At 36.4% G+C, this 26,839-nt stretch overlaps 1 protein-coding gene across 4 annotated transcripts in view; it reads left to right on the forward strand.

Annotated features, from left to right (window-relative positions):
- KCNH7 (potassium voltage-gated channel subfamily H member 7) overlaps positions 1 to 26,839 on the forward strand; it is a 419,704-nt gene that overhangs the window by 271,114 nt on the left and 121,751 nt on the right. For 2 of the 4 annotated variants that reach the window (XM_070422855.1, XM_070422856.1), the window contains exons 4-6: positions 13,532 to 13,960; positions 20,109 to 20,129; positions 20,553 to 20,576. In XM_070422855.1, the coding sequence (XP_070278956.1) occupies positions 13,532 to 13,960; positions 20,109 to 20,129; positions 20,553 to 20,576 (474 nt within the window). The remainder of the gene's footprint in view (positions 1 to 13,531; positions 13,961 to 20,108; positions 20,130 to 20,552; positions 20,577 to 26,839) is intronic. The other 2 variants (XM_070422858.1, XM_070422859.1) reach the window with 2 other exon arrangements.

Here is a 26,839-nt window from a genome sequence, read left to right on the forward strand (position 1 = left end):
CCTCCAGAGATTGGTCTAGTCAAATTATTCACCTCAACCAGTATTAATTTTGTTAAATTTTATTTTCCAGAAATGATTCATGTAGACTTTAAAATTTTATTTTAATAGAATTATTCAAAGTAGTCTTTTATAATATGCTTAAGTATTTTCTTTGTTTCTACAGTTATTTCCTTTGTGACAGTTCTCCGTTTTTTGTTTGTTTCCTCCATCTAAATTTTTTATTAGTACTTTTCTTTCCAAAGAACTAATCTTTATTGGTTTATTTTTTAAAAATATTTTTATTGACTTCAGAGAGAAAGAGAGAGGGAGAGAGAGAAATATCAGTGATGAGAGAGAATCATTGATTAGCTGCCTCCTGCACGCCTCATACTGGGGATCGAGCCCTCAACCCAGGCATGTGCCCTGACCTGGAATCGAACTGTGACCTCCTGGTTCATAGGTCGATGCTCATCCACTGATTTATTGTTTTATTGGCTGGGCTTTATTGCTTCATTAATTGTTACTTTTCCTTTTATATCAGTAAAGGGACTTTATATTCAGCTGCCTCCGTGTTTCCCTCTCCCCAAGGGACAATTCCACCTTTGAAGTTTCCCCCACCTCTCCAAGAAGTAATGCTTTTCTGAGACTACTCTCTGGGGTCTTGTGCACTTTCCAAGCCGCTTTCAATTGTCTCTCTAGTAACCAGCGCTCTGTTCATTCAGGTCACTAGCGTGCTTACAGCATTTCTTACTCAGGGGCAGCCCTCTTCTGAGAGTGAACCTATCGATATGTCTTCCACCCACTCCAAGGAGACTTGGGTATTCCCCCTTTCCACTTATTTTCTGCCCAACGCTATTGCAGTGTGCTCTCCTGAGCCAGTTATGCTGGTTTCGAACATTTATTTCCCTGCTTACATGTAAATTAAAGTTTGTAATGTCTATTTCTCTAATTATTCTTTAGGCATAGTTTATGGGTATTTTTATTTGACTCCCTATTGACCTTTATGATTTTTAGGAGGATCCCTGAGAAAATTGGCAATTAGGTATCTGTCATTGTCTGTGGGAAGATGAAAGCCTTATCGCAAAATTTAATATTTTTAAAAATCTGTTATACTTTATATAACTTCAGATAACACAATATATATAAAAATTAAAAACCACATTTTCAAAGGTCATTGTTGTAAACCTAAGTATAATGCTAGATCATATGTACATCAACTGAGAATTTTTACAATACCACTTACTTTCTTAGTTATATCTAAGTGACAATACAATATTCTGTTAAAATATTTTGGGAAAAATATTTTAATATAATATGATTCTAATATTCTGAATATTTTACTCTGAACAATATTACTCTTAGGGAAAATTCTCTATCAAAATCATCAATTTGTCAATCTCCCAAGCGATGCATTTAGAAATGAAATTAAAGTACCATAAAAAAAACATTGTGATACCAAAGTCTTATTCTTTTAAGCTGATGACTATTTTGATTTCTTTATTTTCTCATTAACAAATTCAGTCATCATTCAATGATTCCTGAGAGTATACTTAAGGTAATGTCAGCCTGTATTTTGGTCATAAATGTCAACAAGGTAATTTGTTTCGTGGGATGCCTAGTTTTGCTTCTTCATCGTCTTCACAAATTCTTTATTTTTTCCATAAAGTGGTTGTCTTGCATCATTCATCAAATTGGATGGACATGAAAAAGGGAAAGTTGTATCAGCAGAATGGCAGAGAGAAGATACTTTTTTAATAAAGAAAGCACTCATTTCAAACTAAAATGTAAATAGAGAATTGAAACTTTGATCTCAAATGGAAGATAATCTATACCGTAGCCTTCCAGAATATAATACATTATCTATGCTACTCTACACTGTGACTAAAATAGCACCTCATGTGCAAGTGAGAGCATATTCAACAGAGATCATTTCTTATGTTGTGATCATGAACGGTTTCCCCACACTGCAGCTGTCAATCCTAAGGGAATCATTGAAGAGAGTACAGATATGCAGGTAAAACTGTTTCCAGAGCATTACAAAGGCCCATTACTTACAACCAGTAACTTGGGTTTAGATTACACCCTTCTATCATTATACGCCCTACATTTCCTTTTATTTGGTGTCAGGTTTTGAAAAGTTGATTGTTAGATCAAACAGAAAAGTGAAAGAGAGACAAATTAAGCTTGGTAATTCTGATATGATACAATTCCTACTTTTTTATTATGTCTGATCTTTGGTAACTCCTACTGATTTTTTTTCTTCAAGTATAACTTATCATAACTTATTAGAACTGAATAAAATAATTGCATTGGCTATTTCCAACATTGTTGTTCCAAGGATGGACACTCAACTCAATAAACAAACAAAAAGGGAGAGAGATCAACCAAAGGACTTGTATGCATGCATATAAGCATAACCAATGGACACAGACACTAGGGGGGTGAGGGCATGAGCGGGAGGGTGAGAGGGTGATGTGGGGATAAGGACACGTATGTATTACCTTAATCAATAAAGAAAATAAATAAATACATTTAAGAAAATTAAATGTCGAGACATCTTTTTTTCCCCCAGAAGCATCTTATCTTCAAAATATTTAGTGTATAATCTAAATAAGGAGTGTGTATTTTCTACAGTATGTGCCCCCAAGTGGTGGTATTTAAATGAGAATAATAGGGAAAAGGCAACTGAGAACATGGGGGTTTCTGTATATTTAAATGCCTCTCCTGAATTGTAGACAAAATAAAGAAAAAAAATATGAACTAACAACACAAGAAACAAAAATGAGAAAGAAATGAAGTATTAAATTGAGAATATTAAATAAAAACAAAGGACCTAAATGCACAATAGAAAAGATGGATCATAAAAAGGGACTATGATACATGGGGCTTACTAAGTTCTGGAAACCTAGAAACTTGTTTTGTACTAAATGGAGTGGTGGATCATTTCTCAGGACAAATAATTTCAGGGTTCACAGGAAACATGACGAGCTTTCTCTAGGAAGAACTAATTTTTCACAAACTTATTCTTTGTCAAGGATATAGGACCAGTCACATATAGATGACTTATGTCCCCAGAGTGAAGCAAGTACAGTGGAGAGTACTGTTTTGATAGGTATATCTATCAAACTGATAAACACTGCACAATTGAGTGAACAAATTGCTATGTAATAAATATAAATACCAAGCAACAGATATAGCTAATTTTTTTATCTCGATTGCTTCTGTAAAAACTCCACAATCTAAAAAGTAGAAATGATACAGACTAACAAAGAAAATTGTGATTTTTTTGTTTGTTTGTTGTTTATTTTACTAACTAAAAAGAAACCACATCTAAAGGAAATAATACTAATGAGAAAACAAGTTCTCTCTCTCTCTCGCTCTAATATATTTGTACAATGTTGAAAATAACCAAATTATGTGTTTTAGCTTACACAATTAATTTCAAAGTTAATTATTGTCAAGTTTAAGAAAATTCTGCTTTTATTATTTTAACTGAAATACTTTTTAAACTTCATATTATATTATTCACAAGTATATTTGAGTTTTCATACCAGGAATCTAGAATCACCAGTCCATTTCTCTCTCTCTCTCTCTCTCTCTCTCTCTCTCTCACACACACACACACACACACACACACACTCACTCACACACTTTAAGTTGTTAAAAATTTTTCAAGGTAGCCCTGACCAGCATTGCTCAGTGGTTAGTGTCTGGGCCCCACACACAGAAGGGTTGCAGGCGTGCTGGAGGCAACCAATCAATGTGTCTCTTTCACAAAGATATCTCTCTCTCTCCACCTTCCAGTACTCTAAAAATCAATGTAAAAAATATCCTCGTGTGAAGATTAACAACAATTTATCAAGGGAGATTGAGAAAATTTATCTTTTTCTAAATTTGTTTGTTAGTCTATTTTTATTAGATTCCACATATAAGTGAGATCTTGTGGTATTTTGATATTTGTCTTTGTTTGCCTGGCTTATTTCACTTAGGATAATGCTCTCTAGGTCCATCCATGCTCTCCCAAAAGGGTAAGATTTCCTTCTCTTTTTTTAATTAATCCTCACCTGAGGATATGTTTTTATTGATTTTTTTTAAAATATATTTTATTGATTTTCCACAGAGAGGAAAGGAGAGAGATAGAGAGCTAGAAACATCGATGAGAGAGAGAACATCGATCAGCTGCCTCCTGCACACCCCCCACTGGGGATGGGACCGCAACCCAGGCACATGCCCTTGACCGGAATCGAACCCGGGACCTTCCAGTCCGCAGGCCGACGCTCTATCCACTGAGCCAAACCGGCTTTGGCTTTATTGATTTTGAGAGAGGGAGAGAGAGAGAGAGAGAATGAGAGAGAAACATCTATAGTTGCCTTCCGTATTTGCCCCAACCAGGGATTAAACTCGCAACATAGGTATGTGCCCTGACCAGGAATCAAAAGAATTTGCCGCCTTTTGTCGTGTGGGACCACACTTTAACCAACTGAGCACCCAGCCAGAGAAAGAGTTCCTTCTTTACAGCTGAGTAGTATTCCACTGTATATATGTACCACCGATTTTTAATCCACTCATCTACTGATGGGCACTTGGGCTGCTTCCACATCTTGGCTATTGTAAATCATGCTGCAGTGAACATGGGGGTGCATATATTCTTCCAAATTAGTGTTTGGGATTTCCTCAGTTACATTCCCAGAAGTGGAATTGCTGGGTCGTAGGCAGTTCCATTGTTAATTGTTTAGGTAACTACATATTGCCTTCCACAGAAAACCCATCCTAAATTTTAAAAATATTGATTTACCAATATACTTCTAAACAGAAAATGAATTTATTCTGTTTTTACCTTGTTCAGGTCTAATTCATGCAGTTATCCCCATTTTATAAATAGTGAGTACCTAATACTTATTCACATAACATATAAATGAATGAATATTATTATTACATTGAGTAATTAGGGTTTTTTTTCCCTATTGAATCAGCACTAGCCAGATTGTCTAACTCAGTGGTTTTCCAAGTGTGAGACCATCAGCATCCCCTTGCAACATGTTTGAGACACAGGTTCATGGGCCTTACACCAGAACAGCTGATTAAGAAATAGAGAAATTCAATAATCCATGTTTTAACGAACTCTTTAGATCCTTCTGATACCCACGAAATTTTGGAAATTACTGGACTAACTTAATTAATGTTTACATAAAACTATAAAGAGAAATTTTAAGTGAAACAAAATGTAAAAATTTAGCAAAATAAAGTTAAATTTCTATCATTTGTTATTCTCAGTAATTTTCAAAAGGGAACTTTATATTTAATCTTATTAAGGTACTATACTTATCTTTAAAATGATTAAAATTATACTTCCCCAAATCAAAGCAGAACTCTACTTTCATCCTTACTAAAATAAAAGTTTGAATTACTCTAAAAGCTTTGACTGAAGCTGTCTCCACACACAGAATAAAGTTGATAATTTAGGGAATTATCTGGCTAATTTTAGCCTTAAAAATTTATTTCTATGATTTGGACTCAACATTTTGAATAATTAACACATAAAATATGTATTTTTCTGAATAGCTGCATTACTTACTCAAATTTGTATCTCAATTTTCACACCTCAAGGAACAAATAAATTTTCTAAATAGCTGGTTCATAAAAGGGCAGTCACAGTGTTTTTATGATTCTCCATTGGAGCTGAAAGTCATTCTTTAATTCAAAGATAAAAAGCTGGTATCCTATATAATGAAAGGCTAATATGAAAATCGACCGAACAGTGGAATGACTGTCCCTATGACCTGCACTGACCACCAAGGGGCAGACATTCAATGCAGGAGCTGCCTCCTGGTGGTCAGTGTGCTCCCACAGGGGGAGCACTGCTAGGCCAGAAGTCGGGCTCATGGCTGGCGAGCTCAGCAACAGTGGCAGAATCCTCTCCTGCCTCTGAGGCAGCACTAAGGAGCAGTGAGCTTGGATTCTGGCTGAGCGGTGCTCCCACAGGAGGAGCGCCGCTCAGCCAGAAGCCAGGCTCACAGCTGGTGAGCACAGCAGTGGTAGCGGAAGCCTCTCCTGCCTCCACAGCAGTGCTAAGGACCCCTGGGTGGATGTCTGCCTGCTGGCCTAGGCCCACATGGGCCTAAACCAGAAGGCGGACAACCCCCAATGGGTCCCAGACTGCAAGAGGGCACAGGCCAGGCTGAGGGACCCCCCCCCACTCCAGTGCACGAATGCCGTGCACCAGGCCTCTAATATTAATATAGTTTCCCTCTCAACAAGCATTACCTAGAAACAATCTATTATTCACATGAATTTAATTAAAGGTTTTACAACATTGCTATGTTTTCTATTATGTGTTTGGAAGTTTCCTCTTTTTAAAGATTATATTTAATATAGCAAAAGGAACCATGGCATGGCTGCTAATGGAAATCTGGGAAAAGTTCAGTCATAGGTTATAATTGATTTTATATCATGTTTCTCCCTGGGATTTGGGCAAAATTATATTTTTAAGATCAAGAAAGTTGCTAGTAGGTGAAAATCAGTATGCATTATCTCTTCATTAACAATGAATGTTAATGATCACTTAAATTAGCATATCTACACCAGAGTCCCTCCCCATATGTATATCATTTGGAAGCTTTTGTTACTTAGCAACCCCCAAATCAGGCTGAGGCCCTAGTCATACAACATTTGGGTAATGTCTGTTCCATTTGTATTTAGAATATCCTATGAAGAGAATCCATTTGTATTTAGAATATCCTATGAAGAGAATCCCTGTCAATATTATAACTGCCTGGTCATTTTGAATCAGTCTAGGCAAACATTATTATTTTCACACAATTTGAATGGATTGTTAAACTTGGCATTTGGAAAAGGAAGAAATCAATCGAAGAGAAACAAAGTAACAGTTATTATAAATCATGTATTGATTTATTCAGCAGATATCACATTGAAACCTAGTGAAGTCTATATACTAATAACACTGATGTGTTTGCTTCCATTACCACTCCCTCCTCACTAGGGATTACAACCTTGGGTGGCTAAAAGCAGTCCTCTGCCCCGTCGTGGCTGTCTTATCTCCCTTCTCCCACACCTGCATTTTCTGCTTCTTACTCTCATGATGACCTGGCCAGGTGGGAAGCAGTGCCTCTCAATGTTATGTCTAACATCCTAGGTTTAATCCTAATAGAAAACTTGTTTGTAGTCAAATTGGTGCAATAGTTTTCTTCCAAACTTACTAGATGAGAACCAGCTCTGAGAGGGGGTGGGAGAGGGAGTAGAGAGTGAGAGAAAGAGAGAGAAAGAGAGAGAGAGAGAGAATAAACAGTTCAGATTAATGAGATATTTTCAATTTGAGAATTGTTAGCAAAACCATTTTCTAAAGTCCCATTACCACAGGAGAGAGGATAGATTTGATTGTTATAATTTTGTGAGAACTTTCATTAGCACAAAGATATAAGCAAAGTAAGTCAAAAAAACTGGAAGTAATATTAACAGTCAACTAACCCTAGGAGATTCTAGGGAGGTTAATAGAAGGATTTGGGTTTGGGAAAGGGGAGGGGGTCATTATTCAATCTCTGAGATAATAAATAAAATTGTGGGTATATATTTATCTACATTTATTTAGAGAAGAGAGTTATGATTCTCATTAGATTCTCGGGTGGATATTCATTGTCCAAGGAAACAGCAAATCTTGAATAAACTTAAATTAAATCAGGGACTCTACCGTTTTATTCTGACTTTACCCTGATTTCTTATTTGACTGGAGGCCAAGTATTTCATATCTTTCCATATTTGGTTAAAGTCATAATTCTAGAGTTCTCAAAGAACAAGACGATGGGGATATCAATGTGCCTTCTTGGTTGAGAAGTAGAAAGCTCTTAGTTCAATATGACAGAGGATACATGAGGATGCAGCTTCTAACTTATATTTAGCAGCTCCACAAGAAAACCTCCAGAGAAAGATCTTGTCATAATTGTTACTTATAAGTTCATGTATATCAGAAACTATATATCTTCTTATATGAAAGTGGTGTATTTAAGCAAAATTATATTCATACAAGTAGTTTATCAGTGCTTATATTTATTTTGGAGAATGTGTAAAACATTTGTAAAAACATATTCAGCTATTCTGATTTCAGATTTATTGAACATTTTAGTAAATAGGCTAAACTGTATCTATTTTAGCTATTCAAGTTAGAATACGTATGTAGTGAATTCTGAAGACTTGACTTACAAGGGTGTTTTCCAGTGTTAAGATCCTAACAGGACTACACTCATTTAGTGTTTTCTATTTCATGCCTGAAAGTGCCAGCACTAAGCAAAATTCTCAATGTTTATTCTTTCCGGATGAACGACAGTTAGACAACTAAATCTGTAATACAATATAACATGGTCATATTAACCTAGTGATGCAGGAAAAACCATCTGTACCACCTTGTACATCACTAAACTGTATGAGCAAACTAAATACCTTGTGTGATCATTATTTAAGAAAGGCAGTGAATTGTCTTTAAAAGAAGAGAGTAATTTAAGTGATGAAAAGTGAATAAAAATAGGCATTGACCTTCAGGCCATTATAATAAGCTTACAGAATTGATTTGTAAACTGCTTTATTATTCAATTTCATGTGCATTAAAAACTAATCAAATGATTCTGATGCAGTTCACTAATTTTTAACTTGCCAATTTACTTGAGCATATAAACATTGTCAGTAGAATTATGTAAAAATGCCTGCAAAACCGTTATTGTAATATGCTATCATTTAATCCTATTTGCATGGATTCATTACTCTCTTCTGCATTTTATTAATCAATAGCTTAGTGCTCATAGATAGAGAGCAGGCAGGCAGCTGGGTTGGGTGGGGGCAGAAGGATTGAGCAAAAAAGAAAAAATAGAGAGAGAACTCATGGACATGAGCAATAGAGTGGGTGATTTCATGGGTGGAGGGGGAGAGGTGAAGGTGGAAGAGACCATAGATGGGATAAATGGTGATGGAAAAAACTTAAATTTTAAAAATGAGTTTAATGTTCAACATATTTGGGGTTTGTCTATGCATTGTGTCATGTCTTCTACCAGAAAGATCAATTTTATTTCAATTATATTTGACACTGTTAATTAGGTGTCCACTAGCTTACAAATGAAAGTGTGTAATAATTAATTAAACTATTTAGTTTTAAAATTTTCTGAGTGAGTATTTTTCATAAAATTCACTAGATGATGATGAGTTTGAAAACACTTGTATGCTCTAAAATCAGAATAGTAGCAATTAATAAATACTTAAGAAAGATGAAATTTATAATATTAATAAGAGCTGTATCAAGTTTATAGTACACAGTATACAGTTCACCATTTCCATGAGCTACCAAGTTCAACGCAATCAATCATTTTTTGGTAAATAGGGGTCAATACAATTTCAGCAGGCTAAGATTCTCTAATTAAGTTGGTCAGAGCAATTAAATATTCTAGTTTTTCTACAGTAAAGATTAAAGCACATTTTCAGTTTGGCATCTGCTTGTGGAAAGTTATTTACTAAACTCAAGCTTCCCGTCAGAGCTGGGGTTTGGTGAGCAAAACAGACAATGGCCCTTCACCTATGAGCCTACAGTCCACTAAGGGAGAGAAATAAGAAAGTCAACAAGTGTATAACTAGGGAACAGTGGTGAAAGGTATAAAGGGAGGAAGGAAGGAAACATTTTCCAAAGGAAATAACTTTGGAGCTAAAACCTAAAGGATGTATTAAGTGGGAAGAGTAAAATTTATCAACACAAGGAAGCCTAGAAAGAAGCATAGGCCTCCGAAGGAATTATAAAGTCCACAGGACTGGATCCTAGAAGGTGAGGGAGGAAAGATGAAGCTGCAGAATGGGGATAGAGTTGCCTTCATTCCTAATGCAGGAAATTATTGGGAGCAGTGAAATATTAAATCATAGTCTACGTCAGTGGTTATCAACCTTCCTAATGCTGCGACCCTTTAATACAGTTCCTCATGTTGTGGTAACCCCCAATTTCATTGTTACAAATTGAACATAATTAACGCATAGTGATTAATCACAAAAACAATATGTAATTATATATGTGTTTTCCGGTGGTCTTAGGCGACCCCTGTGTAAAGGTCGTTTGACTTCCAAAGGTGTTGCGACCCACAGGTTGAGAACTGCTGGTCTACGTGATCAAAAGTGACTTTCTTAAAAGATAGAAAACTAGTTTTTAAAGGATGGACAATATGATGCAATGTGGAAAGTAATTGGCATCAATTGCAAGAAATCAGATGAACCTATTGTAGCTTAGACAAAAGTGAGAGCAGTGGAAATGAGAGGAGTGAAAATGATTATTATGACTCTCATTAAAAAGATGATCCAGAGATGAAATGAACACAGCTAGGGGACTGATCAGATATGGGGAATGAAAGTGAGAGAGAACAGTAACTACAATGAGTCTCAAGTCACAGGCTTATAGAACTAGATGGATTGTGATGCTATTCACTGAAAGAAAGGGCTGGGCTTGGAAAGATAGATCATGAGATTGGATTTGCTATGGGATTTTGAGGTGTCATTAAGAATTCCAAATGAAGATGTTGATGAGGCTTTTAGATATGCAATTTTAGAATTAATAAAAGAGGTCGAGGCTGGAGATACAAATTTATGAATCATTGGATTAAACATATGTGTGCATGAGACCATCCACTAGAAGATTATACTCAAAAAATGCAGGAAAGTTCATGAGTTTTGAGTGTTCTTTCACATTTTAAGACCACCTTCAATCCACTGAGGAAAAATTCATGGTAAATATATTAAAGATAAGGGTGCCCCTGACCATCAGAGAATATAAGAAGGTAAACCAAAGACACCAACTGACTAACTAGAATGGTGACATGTAACTGGAAAGGCATGGCTGATGTGGACCGAGGCTACTAAGCTGGCAATACAAATTAGAAACTCTGCATTTTCTTGCAGACAATTCTTAGAAAATCTTCAAATTATACAATATTATTTGGATGCTTTCTCTTATATTTTCATTTCTCTTTAAGGACAGAAGTTTTACCTTTTTAGCTCTTTTTAATTTATAACAGAATGCATGCTTGATGTAACAAACAAGAGAGATGCAATATATTATATTTTCCTCACTTCCAAACATCAAGAACATAAGCATATTCTTGTTTTTTTTAAAATGTCATACGATTTCAAAGTATAATAATGCCATAATTTATACAACCATTCTTCATCTTATGAATATGCAGATTATGTCTAGTTTTTGTAGCTTGTGATATTCTATAAATGGGGTTGATGAGTCAAATGAAAAGTGTATTTTTTTCCATTTTAATGGCTATTGTAAAATGACTTTCCAAAGAATTTGTAGCAGTTTGCAATTCTCTTCAGCATTCTTTGCCAACACTAAATGTTATGCTTTCTTTAATTTGAATATTACTACCAATGAGTTTATGTGTTTCTTAGTTCTATTCTCAGATTTCAGAACAAAAAATCAGGAAAAAGGAATTCCTATCTTTACCATACATCTCTCTCTGAAACCAAAAGTCTTGCAAGAATTCCAAATGGAATAAGAAACATCTCATACATAGTTGACCTCACTTTTCCATCCACACTCAACTAACATTATTTTCCAATAGGAATCTTCTAGCTATGTCAGGCCAGCTCCTCACCTCCACCTCATTCCCTTCTCCCCTACTTGCAATACAGTAGCCCCCCAACACATACACATGCATACCCTATAGTCTTTTCTGTGTCTTATCCTTTTACACACAGTGCCCCATGTCTTTTTTTTCTTTCTAAGCTATGCTCTTCCTTTCAAATACCCTCAAAGAATGGATATATAGTGTATATATACTTTTAATTTATTAAAAAAAAAACAACCTTGTGTCATTCAAATAATGTGTTTACATCACTGGAGAATATCTACACTAATAAAAGAGAAACATGGTAATTAGCGTACAGCCGCTACCCTTCCCATTGGCTAATCAGCATATCCTTATGCAAATTAACTGTCAGCCAAGATGGCGGCTGGCAGCCAGGCAGCTGGAAGTGAACATGAGGCTTGCTTGCTCCAGTGACTGCAGACTCCAGCGTTCCCTGCCTGACTTGCCGGCCTCTGAGCTGCAACTCTAAGCAACTATGTACTATGTTGCAAATAAGAAACTAAACAAAACCCCAGAAACCGGCTTTCAGCCAGCCAGGTTCAGCCAGCTGGACCGCAACATTGTATCAAATACAGAAGGAAAAACAAAGGCCAGAAACTGGCTTTCAGCAGCCGAGGCCTCAGAGATAAAGCTGGCCCAGAATAAAAAAAAAAAAGAAAGAAAAAAGGAGCAGTTGGGAGCTTTAGTCACCCGCCAGCCGGAAAACGGCCCTCAGCCCCTCACCCAGACTGGCCAGGCACCCCAGTGGGGACCCCCACCCTGATCCAGGACACCCTTCAGGGCAAACCAGCCAGCCCCTACCCGTGCACCAGGCCTCTATTCTATATAGTAAAAGGATAATATGCCTCCCGGCACCGGGATCAGCGTGACAGGGGGCAGCGCCCAAACCCCCTGATCACCCTGCAGCTCTGTGTGTGACAGGGGGAAGCTCCCCAACCCCCTGATTAACCCTGTTCTGTGTGTGACAGGGTAGAGCCATAACCTCTCCATCGGCCCTGCCCTGAGTGTGACAGTGGCAGCGCCCCAACCCCCTGATCGGCCCTGCTCTGTTCGTGACAGGGTACAGAGCCCCAACCCCCCTGATGGGCCCTGCTCTGTGAGTGACAGGGGGCAGCGCCCCAACCCCCTGATCGGCCCTGCTCTGTGCTTGACAGAGGGGAGCTCCTCAACCCCCTGATCGACCCTGCTCTGTGTGTAACAGGGTACGGAGCCCCAACCACCCTGATGGGCCCTGCTCTGTGAGTGACAGGGGGCAGCGCCCCAACCCCCTTATCGGCCCTGCTCTATGAGTGACAGGGGGCAGCGCCCCAACCCCCTGATTGGCCCTGCTCTGTGCATGGCAGGGGGTGGCGCCGCAACCTCCCCATTGACCCTGCCTTGAGTGTGATAGGGGGCGGTGCCCCAATCCCCCAATCGGCCCTACCCTGAGCATGACTGAGGGTGGCATCGCAACCTCCCGATCTGCCCCGCTCTGTGCATGACGGGGCGGCGCCCCAACTCCCCAATCGGCCCTGCTCTGAGCTCCACCAGGGGCTGCACCTAGAGATTGGGCCTGCCCTCTGCCACCGGGGAGCAGGCCTAAGCCAGCAGGTCATTATCTCCCGAGGGGTCCCAGACTGCGAGAGGGCACAGGCCAGGCTGGGGGACCCCCCTCCCCTCCCGAGTGCACAAATTTTTGTGCACCGGGACTCTAGTCTACCTATAAAATCACAGTAAAATTATGTTTACTACTTTATTACACTCACATGATAAATTTTACACTCAGAGAAGTTTTCTACAATTTGCCTCATTCCAACTGTACATTAAATATTGACAAATAAATCTTACACATCATTTAAATATGAACCAAAGATATTTGCCTGTTTATTTTAAGGGGTATATACTTTGTTTTATAATGATTCTCTTTTCTGTCTCTACTTTAGGGAAACTTTTTGGGTTCAAGTTCCCTGGCCTGAGAGTTCTCACTTACAGAAAGGAGTCCTTACCACAAGAAGACCCCGATGTGGTGGTGATTGATTCATCTAAACACAGTGACGATTCGGTGGCCATGAAGCACTTTAAGTCTCCTACAAAAGAAAGCTGCAGCCCCTCTGAAGCAGATGATACAAAAGCATTGATACAGCCCAGCAAATGCTCCCCGTTGGTGAATATATCTGGACCTCTGGACCACTCCTCTCCCAAAAGGCAGTGGGACCAACTCTACCCTGACATGCTTCAGTCAAGCTCCAAGCTGACCCATTCCAGATCGAAAGAAAGCCTTTGTAGTATACGGAGGGCTTCTTCAGTCCATGATATGGAAGGATTCAGTGTCCACCCCAAGAATATATTTAGAGACCGACATGCCAGTGAAGGTACGGCTGAAGTTGTTTAAAATATGAAAACATAAATTAATGGGTAATGAAAGGGAATTTCGATACTGTTTTTCATTTCTACATTAATCTTTATGCCTAAGAGCAGTGATTTTCAACGTTTTCCATATCATGACACCATACACTAATTACTAAACTTCTGCAAAAAATAAATAAATTTTTTGCCTAACAAAAAAATAATAGGTCTAATTTTGATTCAGTCACACCAGATAACTATTGTTGTGTTGCCTATTGTCATTTTTTTATTTGCCAATCTAAGGGAAAGAAGGTCAGCACCCTTGACTAAATACTATTACGTTTTAAAAATTATTGTGACACAACAGTTGAAAATCATTGCCTGGTATTCCTTAAGGCTTAAAGGAAGAAATGTGAGTAAAGGCTATTAAAAAATATGAGTCCTACATTCAGAGTTGTTACTTATTTCTTCTTTGAACCCCAGTGACTAATTTGGTTTCTTATGGCTTATTTATCTGTGTTTCTGAAATAGTATGATAACCACTATCTGCCTACTTAATAAAAGTTTAATGAATTAATGACATAATATAAGATGTGCTTAGGTCATAACGCTATCATCTCAAGCATAATTAATCGTGTTATATTTAGCAAATAGTCAAGCCCTGGGCAGAAACAGTGGTGTGCTATCACAGGACTATTTAATTGACCAACTCTTTCCAAAGGAAGAGGTGTCTGAAATGTTACATAGTGAGTGATCAGGAAGCTATAAATTGATTAAGGGAGAGAATAGGTAGGGGGAAGGGTAAAAGTTTAGGAACAAAAACAAAACAAAACAAAAACCTAAAATTCTTGATCTTAAACAAAATCAACTTGGAAAGCAAAGTCGGAATTCACTCATTTCTCCCTAGCTTCTTATTTTTTCACATTCTTATATTAGCTAGTAGTGAAAGTATGGATTTATAAAAAGCATTGACCAAAACTGTGCATGGTTAACATAATAATGAATAACATTTGTTGAGTATGTACTATGTGAGAAGCAATGTAACTGCTTGGTACATATTAATTCTCATTTAGCTCTCATAACAACCTTATAAATTAGGAACTATTATTAAGCCCCATTTTATAGATGAAGAACCTGAGGCACACATATGCTAAATAAATAACTGGCTCAAGGTTTAGAGCAGTGATGGCAAACCTTTTGAGTTCGGCTTGTCAGCATTTTGAAAAACCCCAACTTAACTCTGGTGCCGTGTCACATATAGAAATTTTTTGATATTTGCAACCATAGTAAAACAAAGACTTATATTTTTGATATTTATTTTATATATTTAAATGCCATTTAACAAAGAAAAATCAACCAAAAAATGAGTTCGCCTGTCACCTCTGACCCGTGTGTCATGGGTTCGCCATCACTGTTATAGAGTGTCAGAGCTGGCTTTAAACCCAAAGCCCACAATCGATTCATGTTTTTCTTTCCTCACTCCTGCTCCAAAACACCTCCCTGTACAAGGGGTCTTTTGAATCACTGAACTTTTCCCACTGTGTCCAAGACTCAGAGTGCCTGCCTGCTGCATGGACACATCAGTTTTCTGAATCCTACAGATTTGGGATCTTGAGAGACCCATTGTCCTCTCTGTGGTATTCCTTCCTGCAAATGCTGGACATCATTCATGCTGCTGCTTTTTAACATAAATCCGACTCTGGGGCTCCTAGTAAAGGATACTAGGTACTTTGCCAGCTTGTCACAGTTATTTTTTAAGCCTCATTTCTAGCCTCTCCAAGGCTCTCTCCCCTCCTGTGTATTCTATTCCAATCCTCCACAAAACTTAATTGCCTTTTCTAAAAATGTATCATGCACTTTCTTGGCTTTATTATTTTGTTCTGCCAGAAGCACTCTTCCCAGCTTTGCCCCATAGCTGTAAGGACTCACTTCCCCTTCTCAAACCAGAGGAATTCAATTTGCACCTGAGTGTGCAAAGCAGTGTTTACATATATTACAGCATTTAGTGTAGTCTACATTATACTGCATTATATGTCTGTGTCATCCCTGTTGGATATGCAAGCAAGTAATTATGTTGATATGAGCTCCCTGACATGGGAGTTCTGGCACAATTAGCTCTGCAGCTTCAGTATGCAGAACTATTGCCTGTATTATGACAGAAACTCAGTAAATGCTGGTTAAAATTGAGAGGGCCATGCTTGTGAAACATGTTCTGAAAACACACAGACATCAGGAAATGAGTTACCTGCTCCATAATGCTCTAAAATTTAAACCAAAAGCTTAGGGTTGAATCATGTGGGGATCTTTATAGATCCCTGTGAAGTGGAGAAGGCAGAAGAGGTGAAAGAAAATGAATTGGCAGGAAATTTTTCAAAGAGAAGAAAAGTCAATATCACTGAAACAGAAGGAATAGTTTTCTATCAGATAGATTTGAGAAACTCTATATAGTCAAAGAGCAATGAGCACACCCATTTTAATCTGTAGCCCAAAGAATGTCAAAAAGAGAGAAAATAAAATAAAATCAAGGACAATTTTGAAACTGGATAATTATCTAAGGCTCTAAACCATGTAGTAATTGCACGTTCGATAGCTCCTGACCCAATGAGAGCTCTGAAATTTGATCTTTGAGCAATAGATTCTATGGCTGAAAAAGAGTAAAATCAACATAGTAACTTAAATGACCAGCATATATTTTAATTAGTTAATACAATTAGTGTAACCATTTTCAGGAATTATTCTGACTTTTCAGAGACTGGCCTTTTTGCCTAGCACCTGAGTTATAGTATAATAACATTCAGAAACAGTACCTTTGAGTATTAAATGATACATAATCAGTGCAGTATAGACACAAACTTAGCCTGTGATTTGACAGTGGTGCTAGAAGGTTAGATCAGATTTCATGATTTAACTTTAGAGTTTTCAACTTTATGTGATCTCCATTTAGTGAAGTTACCGATACAATTATGGGAAAGGGTGATTTAACATTTTTTGATTTCTCAGTATGGATTCTATACATGGACATGAGTTGAGATCTTTAATTTATGTTATTGATCATCCAAGTTGTGTTATTGTCAAAAAAATTGTATCACTTTCTTGCAGATGCTACAGTTAATGCCTGATAAATTCAGTGGACATTTTGTACTTAGCTTCATAATAATTTTAGCTACAACACTCATTAACATAGACGACTACACTCCCTAAGGCTAATATTTTATATATTTTAGAAACTGAGCCACTGAAAAGGGAAAACTTTTAAAACTGATTTTAGTTTTATGAATTCATGTAACTGGCTAACAGGTTAACCTCCACATGCACCAGATTTTGAATTTATGTTGTTCTCTCCTATTTCAAGAAGAGCAATTTCCTCCTATGTTGGTTATCTTTGTAGCACTTTAAAAAACTTGCAAATATATTAAGGCATGATATTTTTACATTATTATTTCATTGAATCTACATTATCAAGTTCCTTAGAACTGTATTTCTCAACCCATTAACAGTGAAGGACCAGAAATTTTTATCTAATCCATCATGAACCAATATATTTGTAAATACAATAAAAATGTACTACTAGAAAAAATGAAATTCAAAAAAGATAGACATACAAAATATAAACCCCAATTGTTTTATAATTAGGATGAAAGATGTAAAATTCTTCTGCCACACTGCCACAAGACTCTAAGTGCTTATTCTAACTTCTGTCTTTATGCTGCCACGGAGGAAGAACAATCAGATCTAGCTAGAACCAGCGGAATGAACCCCAAGCTCTGCCTTAGATCATCAAAGCAGCATTAACTATGTAATGTGACTCTATAATGTGACTATATAACACGAATATATTTGCAAATTACTTAAAGTTCTACAAAGATAGCCAATATAGGAGGAAATTGCTCTTCTTGGAGTAAGAGACAACAATATGAATTCAAATGAGGATGTGTGTGTGTGTGTGTGTGTGTGTTTTAATTTGCAAAATTTTATATGTAATTTTCAGGTTTGGGAAGTAGAATTTTAATTTTTAAACTCTTGAAAGCACTTGCTATTTTACTAATGATGTTTGAACCCAGCTTCTGATGGGGATAGTTAATTCTATGTAATCAAGATCTTCCGTTGTCCCTATTTGCTTTTAATGGTCCCTCAAAGTGGGCAGAGAGTTGTCACGTAAGGTCACAGTCTTTGTGTATCTCTGTCTAAGGCAATATCTACACTAGCGATTCAATATACCGCACTATTGAAATTGCTTCAATTACAAGCTTTGAAACAATGCTAATATATCCCAAGATTTTAAACATTCCCAATATTAGCAGAGATGTCAACAAATGTTGAACAGATTTTTCAAATCTTGGATATATTTGAATGGTTTTGACATGACTTTGTTTATTTTAAGCTCTGCTTGTTTCAAAACTAGTCAGGCATATTTTGTTAGTAGCAAATATGTGACAAAGAGTCAGATTGCTAATCTCTAAATCTGAAAACACTCTGTTAGGGTTTGGCTGGTGACGTGGGCTGCGAAAGAATTCACAAGTAAAAGATGAGAGGCAGAGAGGACGTTTATTTACTTTCCAAGAGAGGAAAGGGATAAGCATTGCTAGTGAAGTACAGGGCAGGAAAGAAAGGGTGGCCTACTCTTTGAAGCAGTGGCTGTTGCTAAGCGACAAGGACAGGGAGGGAGGTCCTGTTGAAGTTGAGCAGATATGAGGAGGTTTGTCTTGAAAAGTTATGGTTTGTTTGTTTTCCAGTCAGGAAGATGTCCTAAGGAGGTATCTTATCAGTATTTTTCCCAAGCCCATAAAACAAGCTTAGAACAAAAGTTATGAAGAGTTAAAAAGAGGCTTGGTTTGAAGGGGAGTGGGGAATGGAACCTTCTACTAACTAGAGACTCCTTGCTGAGAATTATCCCTGAGTTGTGAAAACAGCAGGAATGAGGGGGATGCAAGAATGAAGCCTTGAGAGTAGCTTATCTTGTCCCGCAGTTTGAACAGCGGAGCTGTTTGAATCAGAGGAGCCAACAATCTTGGGGGTTAATGACCAGGTGCTTCTCATAAGCTGTGGAAGGCCAAAGCAAAGAAAAGGAAAGGCCTTTATCCATCCTTACAGACTCCATTCTGAGATTTGAAAACAGCCCATCTATATAGATAAAAGCGTAATATGCAAATAGATCAGACGGCAGGACAACTTGTCCCCTATGACACGCACTGACCATCAGGGGGAAGACAGCAGATGCTCAACGCAGACGCTGCCCCCAGCCCACAGGCCCCAGTCGCCTGATGGGGAACTGGGAACCAGGATTGAGTGGCAGCAGATGTGGGCGGTGCCAGGGCCCCAATTGCCCAGCCAGTTGCCCCACACAAGAGGGCAACCTGCAGCGACAGGGGACAGGGCCAGCTGCTGACAGCCGGGGAAGATCAGCACTGATTGCAGGCCAGGCTTAGGGACCCTACCTGTGCATGATTTCATATGCCGGGCCTCTAGTTTTAATATAAACAAATTTCCTAAATATTCTAGGTATTATGCTGAGTGCATTGTGACAACATAAATTTTAAAATCTTACATTACCTTTGAACAGTCCAGTGTCTCACTGACTTCTTATAATTATTTTTTGCCTAGTAGTGACTCTTTGTGTACAATTTGGTATTTTCAAAATATACATTAAAGAACATTTATGAGAGGGACAAATAATAAATTTGTGATTAATAATGCAAATTGGTTTATAAGGTAAAATGCTGTTTTAGAAATATTTTTCCTTATTGAAACACTAGGTGAAATTATACAAAAAAATTGTTTAACATGCAAAATGTTGTGTAGTCCTTCTCTGTTAAATGATGGTTGAAGCAACACTAAAATTGGCTTCTGACAAGGTTGAAAGTTTTTATCACAACTATAGGCAGCTAGGTATGTCTTTCTCCAAACTGTCATAATTATAATATCTGTATCTTGGAATCCATTTAAATTGAGGTAAATGTTTCACATATTTTAACACGAATGTTTATGACAGCAGATACTATTTCTAGCATATGCATTTTACTTGGTTGAATAGTACAAAATGTTAATTTCAAAGTTAAAATTTTAAGAATTACATTCTGTTTTCTCTGATTTTGTACAGAGGTAATTCAGTGTATATGACATAATTTTAGTCTTTTTATATTTCTCTTTTCTTTTATCCTTATGTGTTCAAAACAGACAATGGTCGCAATGTCAAAGGTAAAGTACGAACTCAAATTTTAACATCTGATGCTCCAAGTGCCCCTTTACTTGGCATGTGAAGTTGCCTGCTGTATGCCCTGTTCAATGCAACATCATGCTGCCCTTAGCTAGTCCAAGTGCCTGATGGAGACATCATGGCTTGATTTTGGCTGGAGGCATTGTTACTTTCTCAGTGGTGTTTGTTATGAACTTTTTCCTGCAAGAAGCATAAGCCTAGGTTGACAATGAACACTTCCTACATATTTACATCATTTGGAAAGATACAAATATCAAGCTACTATATTCCTGTGTGGAAGAGGCACATAAGCCTATTTCAGCCAAAAAAAAAAAAAATCTTTTAGTTCAAGATTAAGTAAAATAAGCAAAGTGCTACATGACAGCATCACTTTACTTGTTCCTCTTTTGTTTCCTTAAAACTAGTTTCGCGTTCCTGGATGGCAGGGGGTATGGTTTTAAGCTTACTGTAGTAGTAAACTATACATGCATGGTAGTCACCTTCCGTTTTTCTATATTCCATTGCAATCATGTTTGTGTCTTATATTAGTCTGAAATCACTGGCGTCACCTCTAGCTCCTACAGGGTATTGTTTAATGGAGAAATAACCTCTGGACAATCGGGAGTTGGCTAAAAATTTGAAATTCACTTCTGTTTTTCTACTAGATCATAGTGGATACCAGGAATCACAGCCTAAAATAATCCTATATTCTCATCAAATGGAAAACTTGTGGGTCTTAGTCTTTTAACTTAGGCCATGCATGCTGCTGTGGGTATGCATGTGGTGACAGTGACTCATTTTGTGCATGTGTGTTGCATGGACACGTCTCCACCAGTAACCATCATTACTTAGAACTCACTGTGCTGACCTCTTTCCTATGTGACTGCATAGCTCTAATCACGGTGAAGTTTTGGATATTGATTTCTCAATCCCTTCTCTAATTAATTCAGAGCTGGTGACTGTGATGAATTAATGTCACTAAAACTAAAGATGATTTTAGCAGCCCAGGATAACTTGAAATTAAGGGACATTGTGGCAACTTCTTTCCATCCTGGTTTTATTTTTTAAGCATTTCCAAAAGGGTCTGTGCAGGTGAACTCCAATAACAGGATGAGATTTCATGTACATGGTTATTCTATCCTTGGCCTGAGATTCCTAAAAGAAAGCAAATCAGTGTCAGCTGCAGGTGGTGATTTGACTTGATCTAATGCAGAACATAACCTCGAAAAACAGAATGCAACAGCTCTCACCAACTTGCCTCTGTGGCATATGGCTGGCCTTAGCTTTGATAATTAACAATCAATTATCAAACATTAATTTTCTGGTGATCTCTTAAATAAAATGAATCTAATTGGAAATGAATCTAATTTTTCTCAATAAATAAAAAATTAAGCTTGCTTATCTTCCAAAATAGTAGCTCACATAATTGTCATTCAAACTGCAGCAGTTCTATTTTTGTCTCAAACTAGTCCACTTATTCTTCAACTTTTTTTTTTATCAACCCTAGCAGTTGTCTTTGAATGAAAATGAATCATAAAATCAGAATTTGCAATTAGGAAACTCTAAACCATTGTAGAAAGTTTTTGTATATTAATATTTATGAAATTAAATTCCCAAATTAGATAAAGCATGTGCAAATTTAATAAAAATGTAATGTACCTGTGCCCTCCAGTCTTCATTATTTGTTCAAGCTCTAGTTTTGAAAACAACTTGAAAAATATTTAAGTGTCTGGCTCCTTAAAATATTCACAGAGCAATTAATCTAATTAGATATAAGACAATAAATTAACCATGCTGTTTAAATTTTAGGTTTGTTCCTAAACTACATTTAAATTAAAAATTTTTGAAAATGAAAGACAAATTTCTACACATCTTTGTATACAAATGCATAATTAGTTTTATCTCAACTAAAAATTATTTCTTTACCAAAATAAAATAAATAATTTAGGAAGGCATTTAGAAGGTTTTTGAGATTATTTGGTTCATTCCCCTTGGGCAAGGTTGTTGTCTAAATCCTTTGCACAAGTGGTAGAGGCATCTTTATCTCCAGTGAGCCCATTCTTTAATTTTCTTGGGAAATCTATTTTACTGCCTGTTACACAAAGAGCTAAGCTAAATCCTTCTTGCTGAAATGTAATTTATTCCCCTTCATCTATCCTGAGTTGGACAGAGATGCTAGCTAGCTACTTCTAATCTTGATGTAATATCACAGTATAAAAACAGCAAACTGATACTCAATCTTTTCTTCTAAATTGAATAATTTCCATTTAACCTTCTTTCTTGGGATCAATTGTGTTTCCCTTTAATATATTCTGATAGCACTCTTACTCTTTAAAATTAGACTTCAGAGATCAAAAAGTGTAGCTTATTATCAAAGAGTGAAAAAGTTAATTCAAATACATTGCATATGCTATTTATTTGTGTGTCTGTGTACATTATATTTTTCACTAATTTCTCTTAATATTTGAGAGGTGAACTTAATCCTACAATCACACATAAACAGATTTTCATCTCCAACTTAGTGGCTTATCTGCTTATTCTGCTTTCCAAGTCATCAATAAAAATTAACCCCTTCCCTACCTAGTAAATAAGTCATTAATATAATTTTACCCCTCTGTTGCTTCCACCTCCTTATCATCTCATGTAATACTGCATCCCACTGGCAATGGTATGTTCAATTTCTAACTTGTCTAAGAATCTGGCATATGAGTCAAAGCAAAAGTACTCTGCAGATTTAGTACAGCTTTTATCTTCTCTATACCACCAAAACTATCAGACTCACAACGGAAATGTGATACAAATGTTTCTCATAAACTATATTGACCATTACTGAATATTTGTGATTGTATAGTTGAGTTGCAAGTTGATTTTTCAATGGTGACAGTTTTCTTCTGTAAATTATATGACATGTCTTGAAACAGACAATATAGATATTGACTACAAATAATTTGACTACTCATCTTTTGCTAGTCTTAAACTGCTTATCCTTATGCTATTGACAGTGTTCTTTTACAAAATTCAATTTCTAAACACTGCTCTTGCATTTCTTTAATGTTGTCACATCAGTAACTTAGGCTTTATTAAACTTTAGCAAAATAAACTCAGCACCCTAAGAAATATTGTATAAACACCAGATGAATTAAAAACAACCTTAATCTTTATGATTTCCTTCTCTCTTTACCCATTCAGCCCTCAAGAGCAAAGATCTTAAATATATATATATATTTTAAAAATATATTAGGTGTCCTTAGCTGTATTTCCAGCACCATCTAAAAGAGAATATATTCTCCTTTAGTATCTTGTCACTCTTGATAAATTTAAAATTCTTCCTAGTTGTTGCTTTAGCCTCTAGCTTGATCTCTAAATGCAGAGAATTTCTTTGTAGCTAGAACCTGGCCTACTTTATATTTATTCAGACACTTCTGATATATTAGAGCCTCATATAGCTGCTGGTTTAGTCTTCTTAGTCACCTCATTTCCATCTCCATCCAGGCATCCATTTTGCCAATGGTTCTCTAAAAAACATCAAGTCTTTCTATATATTTTTGAGTTTTACATTTCTTTCAACTGAATCCATTAGTTCAGTTTATTTCTGCCCATTTATTTTCTTTAAATTGATTTAACTTTTCAGGTTACTCTCCTTTCTTTCATTAGACTCCTAAACCACATCTCTTCATGACCACTCTCAGGGAGGCTGTCTTTCACCTCTAAATCCTCAGCCAATGCCTCTCTGAATATAGATTAGGAGGTAGAAATCCCTGTATTCTCATTTCTATCCTTGATTCTTATTCCCTTTTGGCCGCATATTCTATCTGCCTTGTTTTACAATTGGTAAAATAAAGATATCGCTAATACCTATCTTAATTAAACTGTTAAAAACTTTTTTATTATAACTTCAATAGATTTTAGAAACAACACTGATCAGATTGTACACTCTAACAGACTTCTGCATATAAACATATGCTTCAAAATTAGTGGAAAAGAACATAATAATCTTTGTTATGTAGGATAAAGTGGGTTGTAAAAGTCTTATCTAAGGAGCATGCATGAATTATTTTAAGAAATGTTTTAATTTTTGCTGAATTATTTAAATAGATAGATTAAATGGTCACCTAGATTAAATCTCTAACACTAAGAGCTTAAAAAACAAGAAACAGAGTAGAGTAATAGTTTAGAAAGGTTTTCCAACAGTACATAAGAAAAGCTAAAATACGCACTGCAATGAATTTGTAATATTCTGAGGCCAAATCTTAGCCCTATCCTCTTATTGCAACCAATATTTTTAATATGCATTTTACTATCCTGAAACTTCACTCAGAAATAATTTAACTTATTTCTAAAAGAACGACATGATTCCTTAACTGCAACCTAAAACAAAGATAAAAGAAAACAGTTTGTAATGTAATGATAATTATATCAATATGTTAATGTCCAACAGTAACTACACTGGAAGACATAATGCACTAATTAGACATAAGAAAAAATTGACTGTAAGTGCATTGAAGCCATGAGAACACTGCCCATAGAAGTACTGAACAAAATGATAGAGCAGAAATATGTGTGGATAACAAAATAAAATTCACTATTGGAATAAATAGTAACATATTGGATTTATATATATGAATTTTAAAAGTAAGAACTCATGGACAGGTACATCAGTGTGGTAACTAGAGGGGGTAGGAGGATGGGTGGAGGTGGAAAAGGGTATATGGGGGATAAATGGTGATGGAAAAAATAATAAAATAAAATAAAGGGGAAAATACTTAAAAATGAAAAATAGGAAATAAAAATTTAATTATGAGTACTATACCAAGATAAAGTGGATAGAAATGAGGAAGTATAATATTCTCACAAATGAGCTGGTCCTTACTTCTAAGTGTAATGTTAAAATGATTCCCTCTGTGATAACATAGAATAGTAATGAATTGCACAGAAGAAAGAAATCTCACTAAATGTCAGGGCATATATTCATCCTTCAACACTTAAAAAAGGCCTTACAGACCACATGCCTTCAGAAGCAATGGGAACTAGAAGATGGATTGGAAGAAGAAATGGAAATCAAGACATTCTGGAGAAATTATGGCAGATCTCTAGGGAGTTACTAAGAAGAAATTAGAAAACAAAAGGCAATCCTAGGACAAATCATTTCAAATGTTTAGTTTTTACCACATTGGTTTAATTTCATTGTATCACATAATTTTACATATATAGAGAACAAAAGTATGAAATATTTTAAAGTAAAATTTTATTAATGATTTTTAGTGTGACTCTTATAATCTCTGGAAATTATATAGTATCTGGCTCCAACACTGTTAAAACAAGATTCAAATATCTTTGCTTACATAGATTTACATGTGACAACTACACACATAGACTCTAACTTGAAGTATGAAATTTGTTTTGGCAACTCAAAAAGCCATAAATAGTGTAGCTCTAAGCGATATGATTTTCCAAAATGGTGAATAGCTTCTGGTAAAGTTCTGCATAAAACAATATAAAAACCTTACCTTTACATGGTAGTTACAGCTCTAGAAAATTCCATATATGTGAAAAGCATCTTAAAAGTACATTGTACTCTATATGTGAAACAGGTTCAAGGTTCAGATCGTTATAAACAGGCTTTTCACCCTATGGGACAATTTTTCAAGGTGACAGAATAGACACCTAACATCATTGTGACAAATAAAAATGCCTCACAAATGCCCTTTGAGCAGCGATTTTCAAGCTTTTTCATCTCATGGCACACAACCCAATTACTAAAACACTGTGACACACCAAAAAAATATATTTCTTGCTGATGTGACAAAAAATAGGTATGATTTTGATTCATTCACACTGTATGACTATTATTGTGTTGGCTGTTGTCATTTTTTTATTTGACAATCTAAGGGAAAAGAGGTCAATGCCCCTGACTAAATAATCAAGTGTTGCTTGTTTTAAAAATTCTTGTGGCACACCATTGTGCCTCTCATGGTACCCCATTGAAAACTGCTGCCCTTAGGGTGAATTACTCTCATAGTAGAGACCACTTGTTTATCTGTGTAACCAATTCAGTGGAGTTTTTCCAGTGGAATGGGTCACAGGACAATCAAAGTATATTTAACAGTCTTTCTGCTATAACATCATAGATGATCCATGTTTTTATCCAGTTTTGTAAACAACTTTGTAGATAACCTGCTGCAGAAATTCAACATATAGAAGGATGATAGAGAAAGGGAATTGAAAATGGGGCTAAAGGATTTTAAACACAATTTTTAACTTCATACTTCAACCTTCTGCAATCTCTTGTCAGTATCCCTATGTATAGTAAAGTTACCTAAGGAGTGAAAATATGCCATTAGAGCTGAGCAATGGACAATACCCAAGATATCTGAGTTCTTAGAACGTTTTACAAACTGTAACTATTAAGATATAGACTTGGAATGTAGGCATAGAATAATACCAAAAAAAAAAAAGAGGAAACACCATTAAGGCTAGGTCTCAATGAGTGTATGGCCCAGCCAGTGTGGTACAGTGGTTGAGCATTGACCTATGAACCAGGAGGTCACGGGTTCAGTTCCCAGTCAAGGCACATGCCTGGGTTGCCGGCTCAATCCCCAGTAGAAATCATGCAAGAGGCAGCTGATGGATGATTCTCTCTCATCATTGATTTTTTTTATCTCTCTCTCTTCCTTCCTCTATGAAATAAATAAAAATATAGTTTAAAAAATAA

The sequence above is a fragment of the Myotis yumanensis genome, unplaced genomic scaffold (genome assembly GCF_028538775.1).
Source record: "Myotis yumanensis isolate MYYU_CA2020_CCGP unplaced genomic scaffold, mMyoYum1.0.hap1 SCAF_8, whole genome shotgun sequence".
NCBI classification, from domain to species: domain Eukaryota; kingdom Metazoa; phylum Chordata; class Mammalia; order Chiroptera; family Vespertilionidae; genus Myotis; species Myotis yumanensis.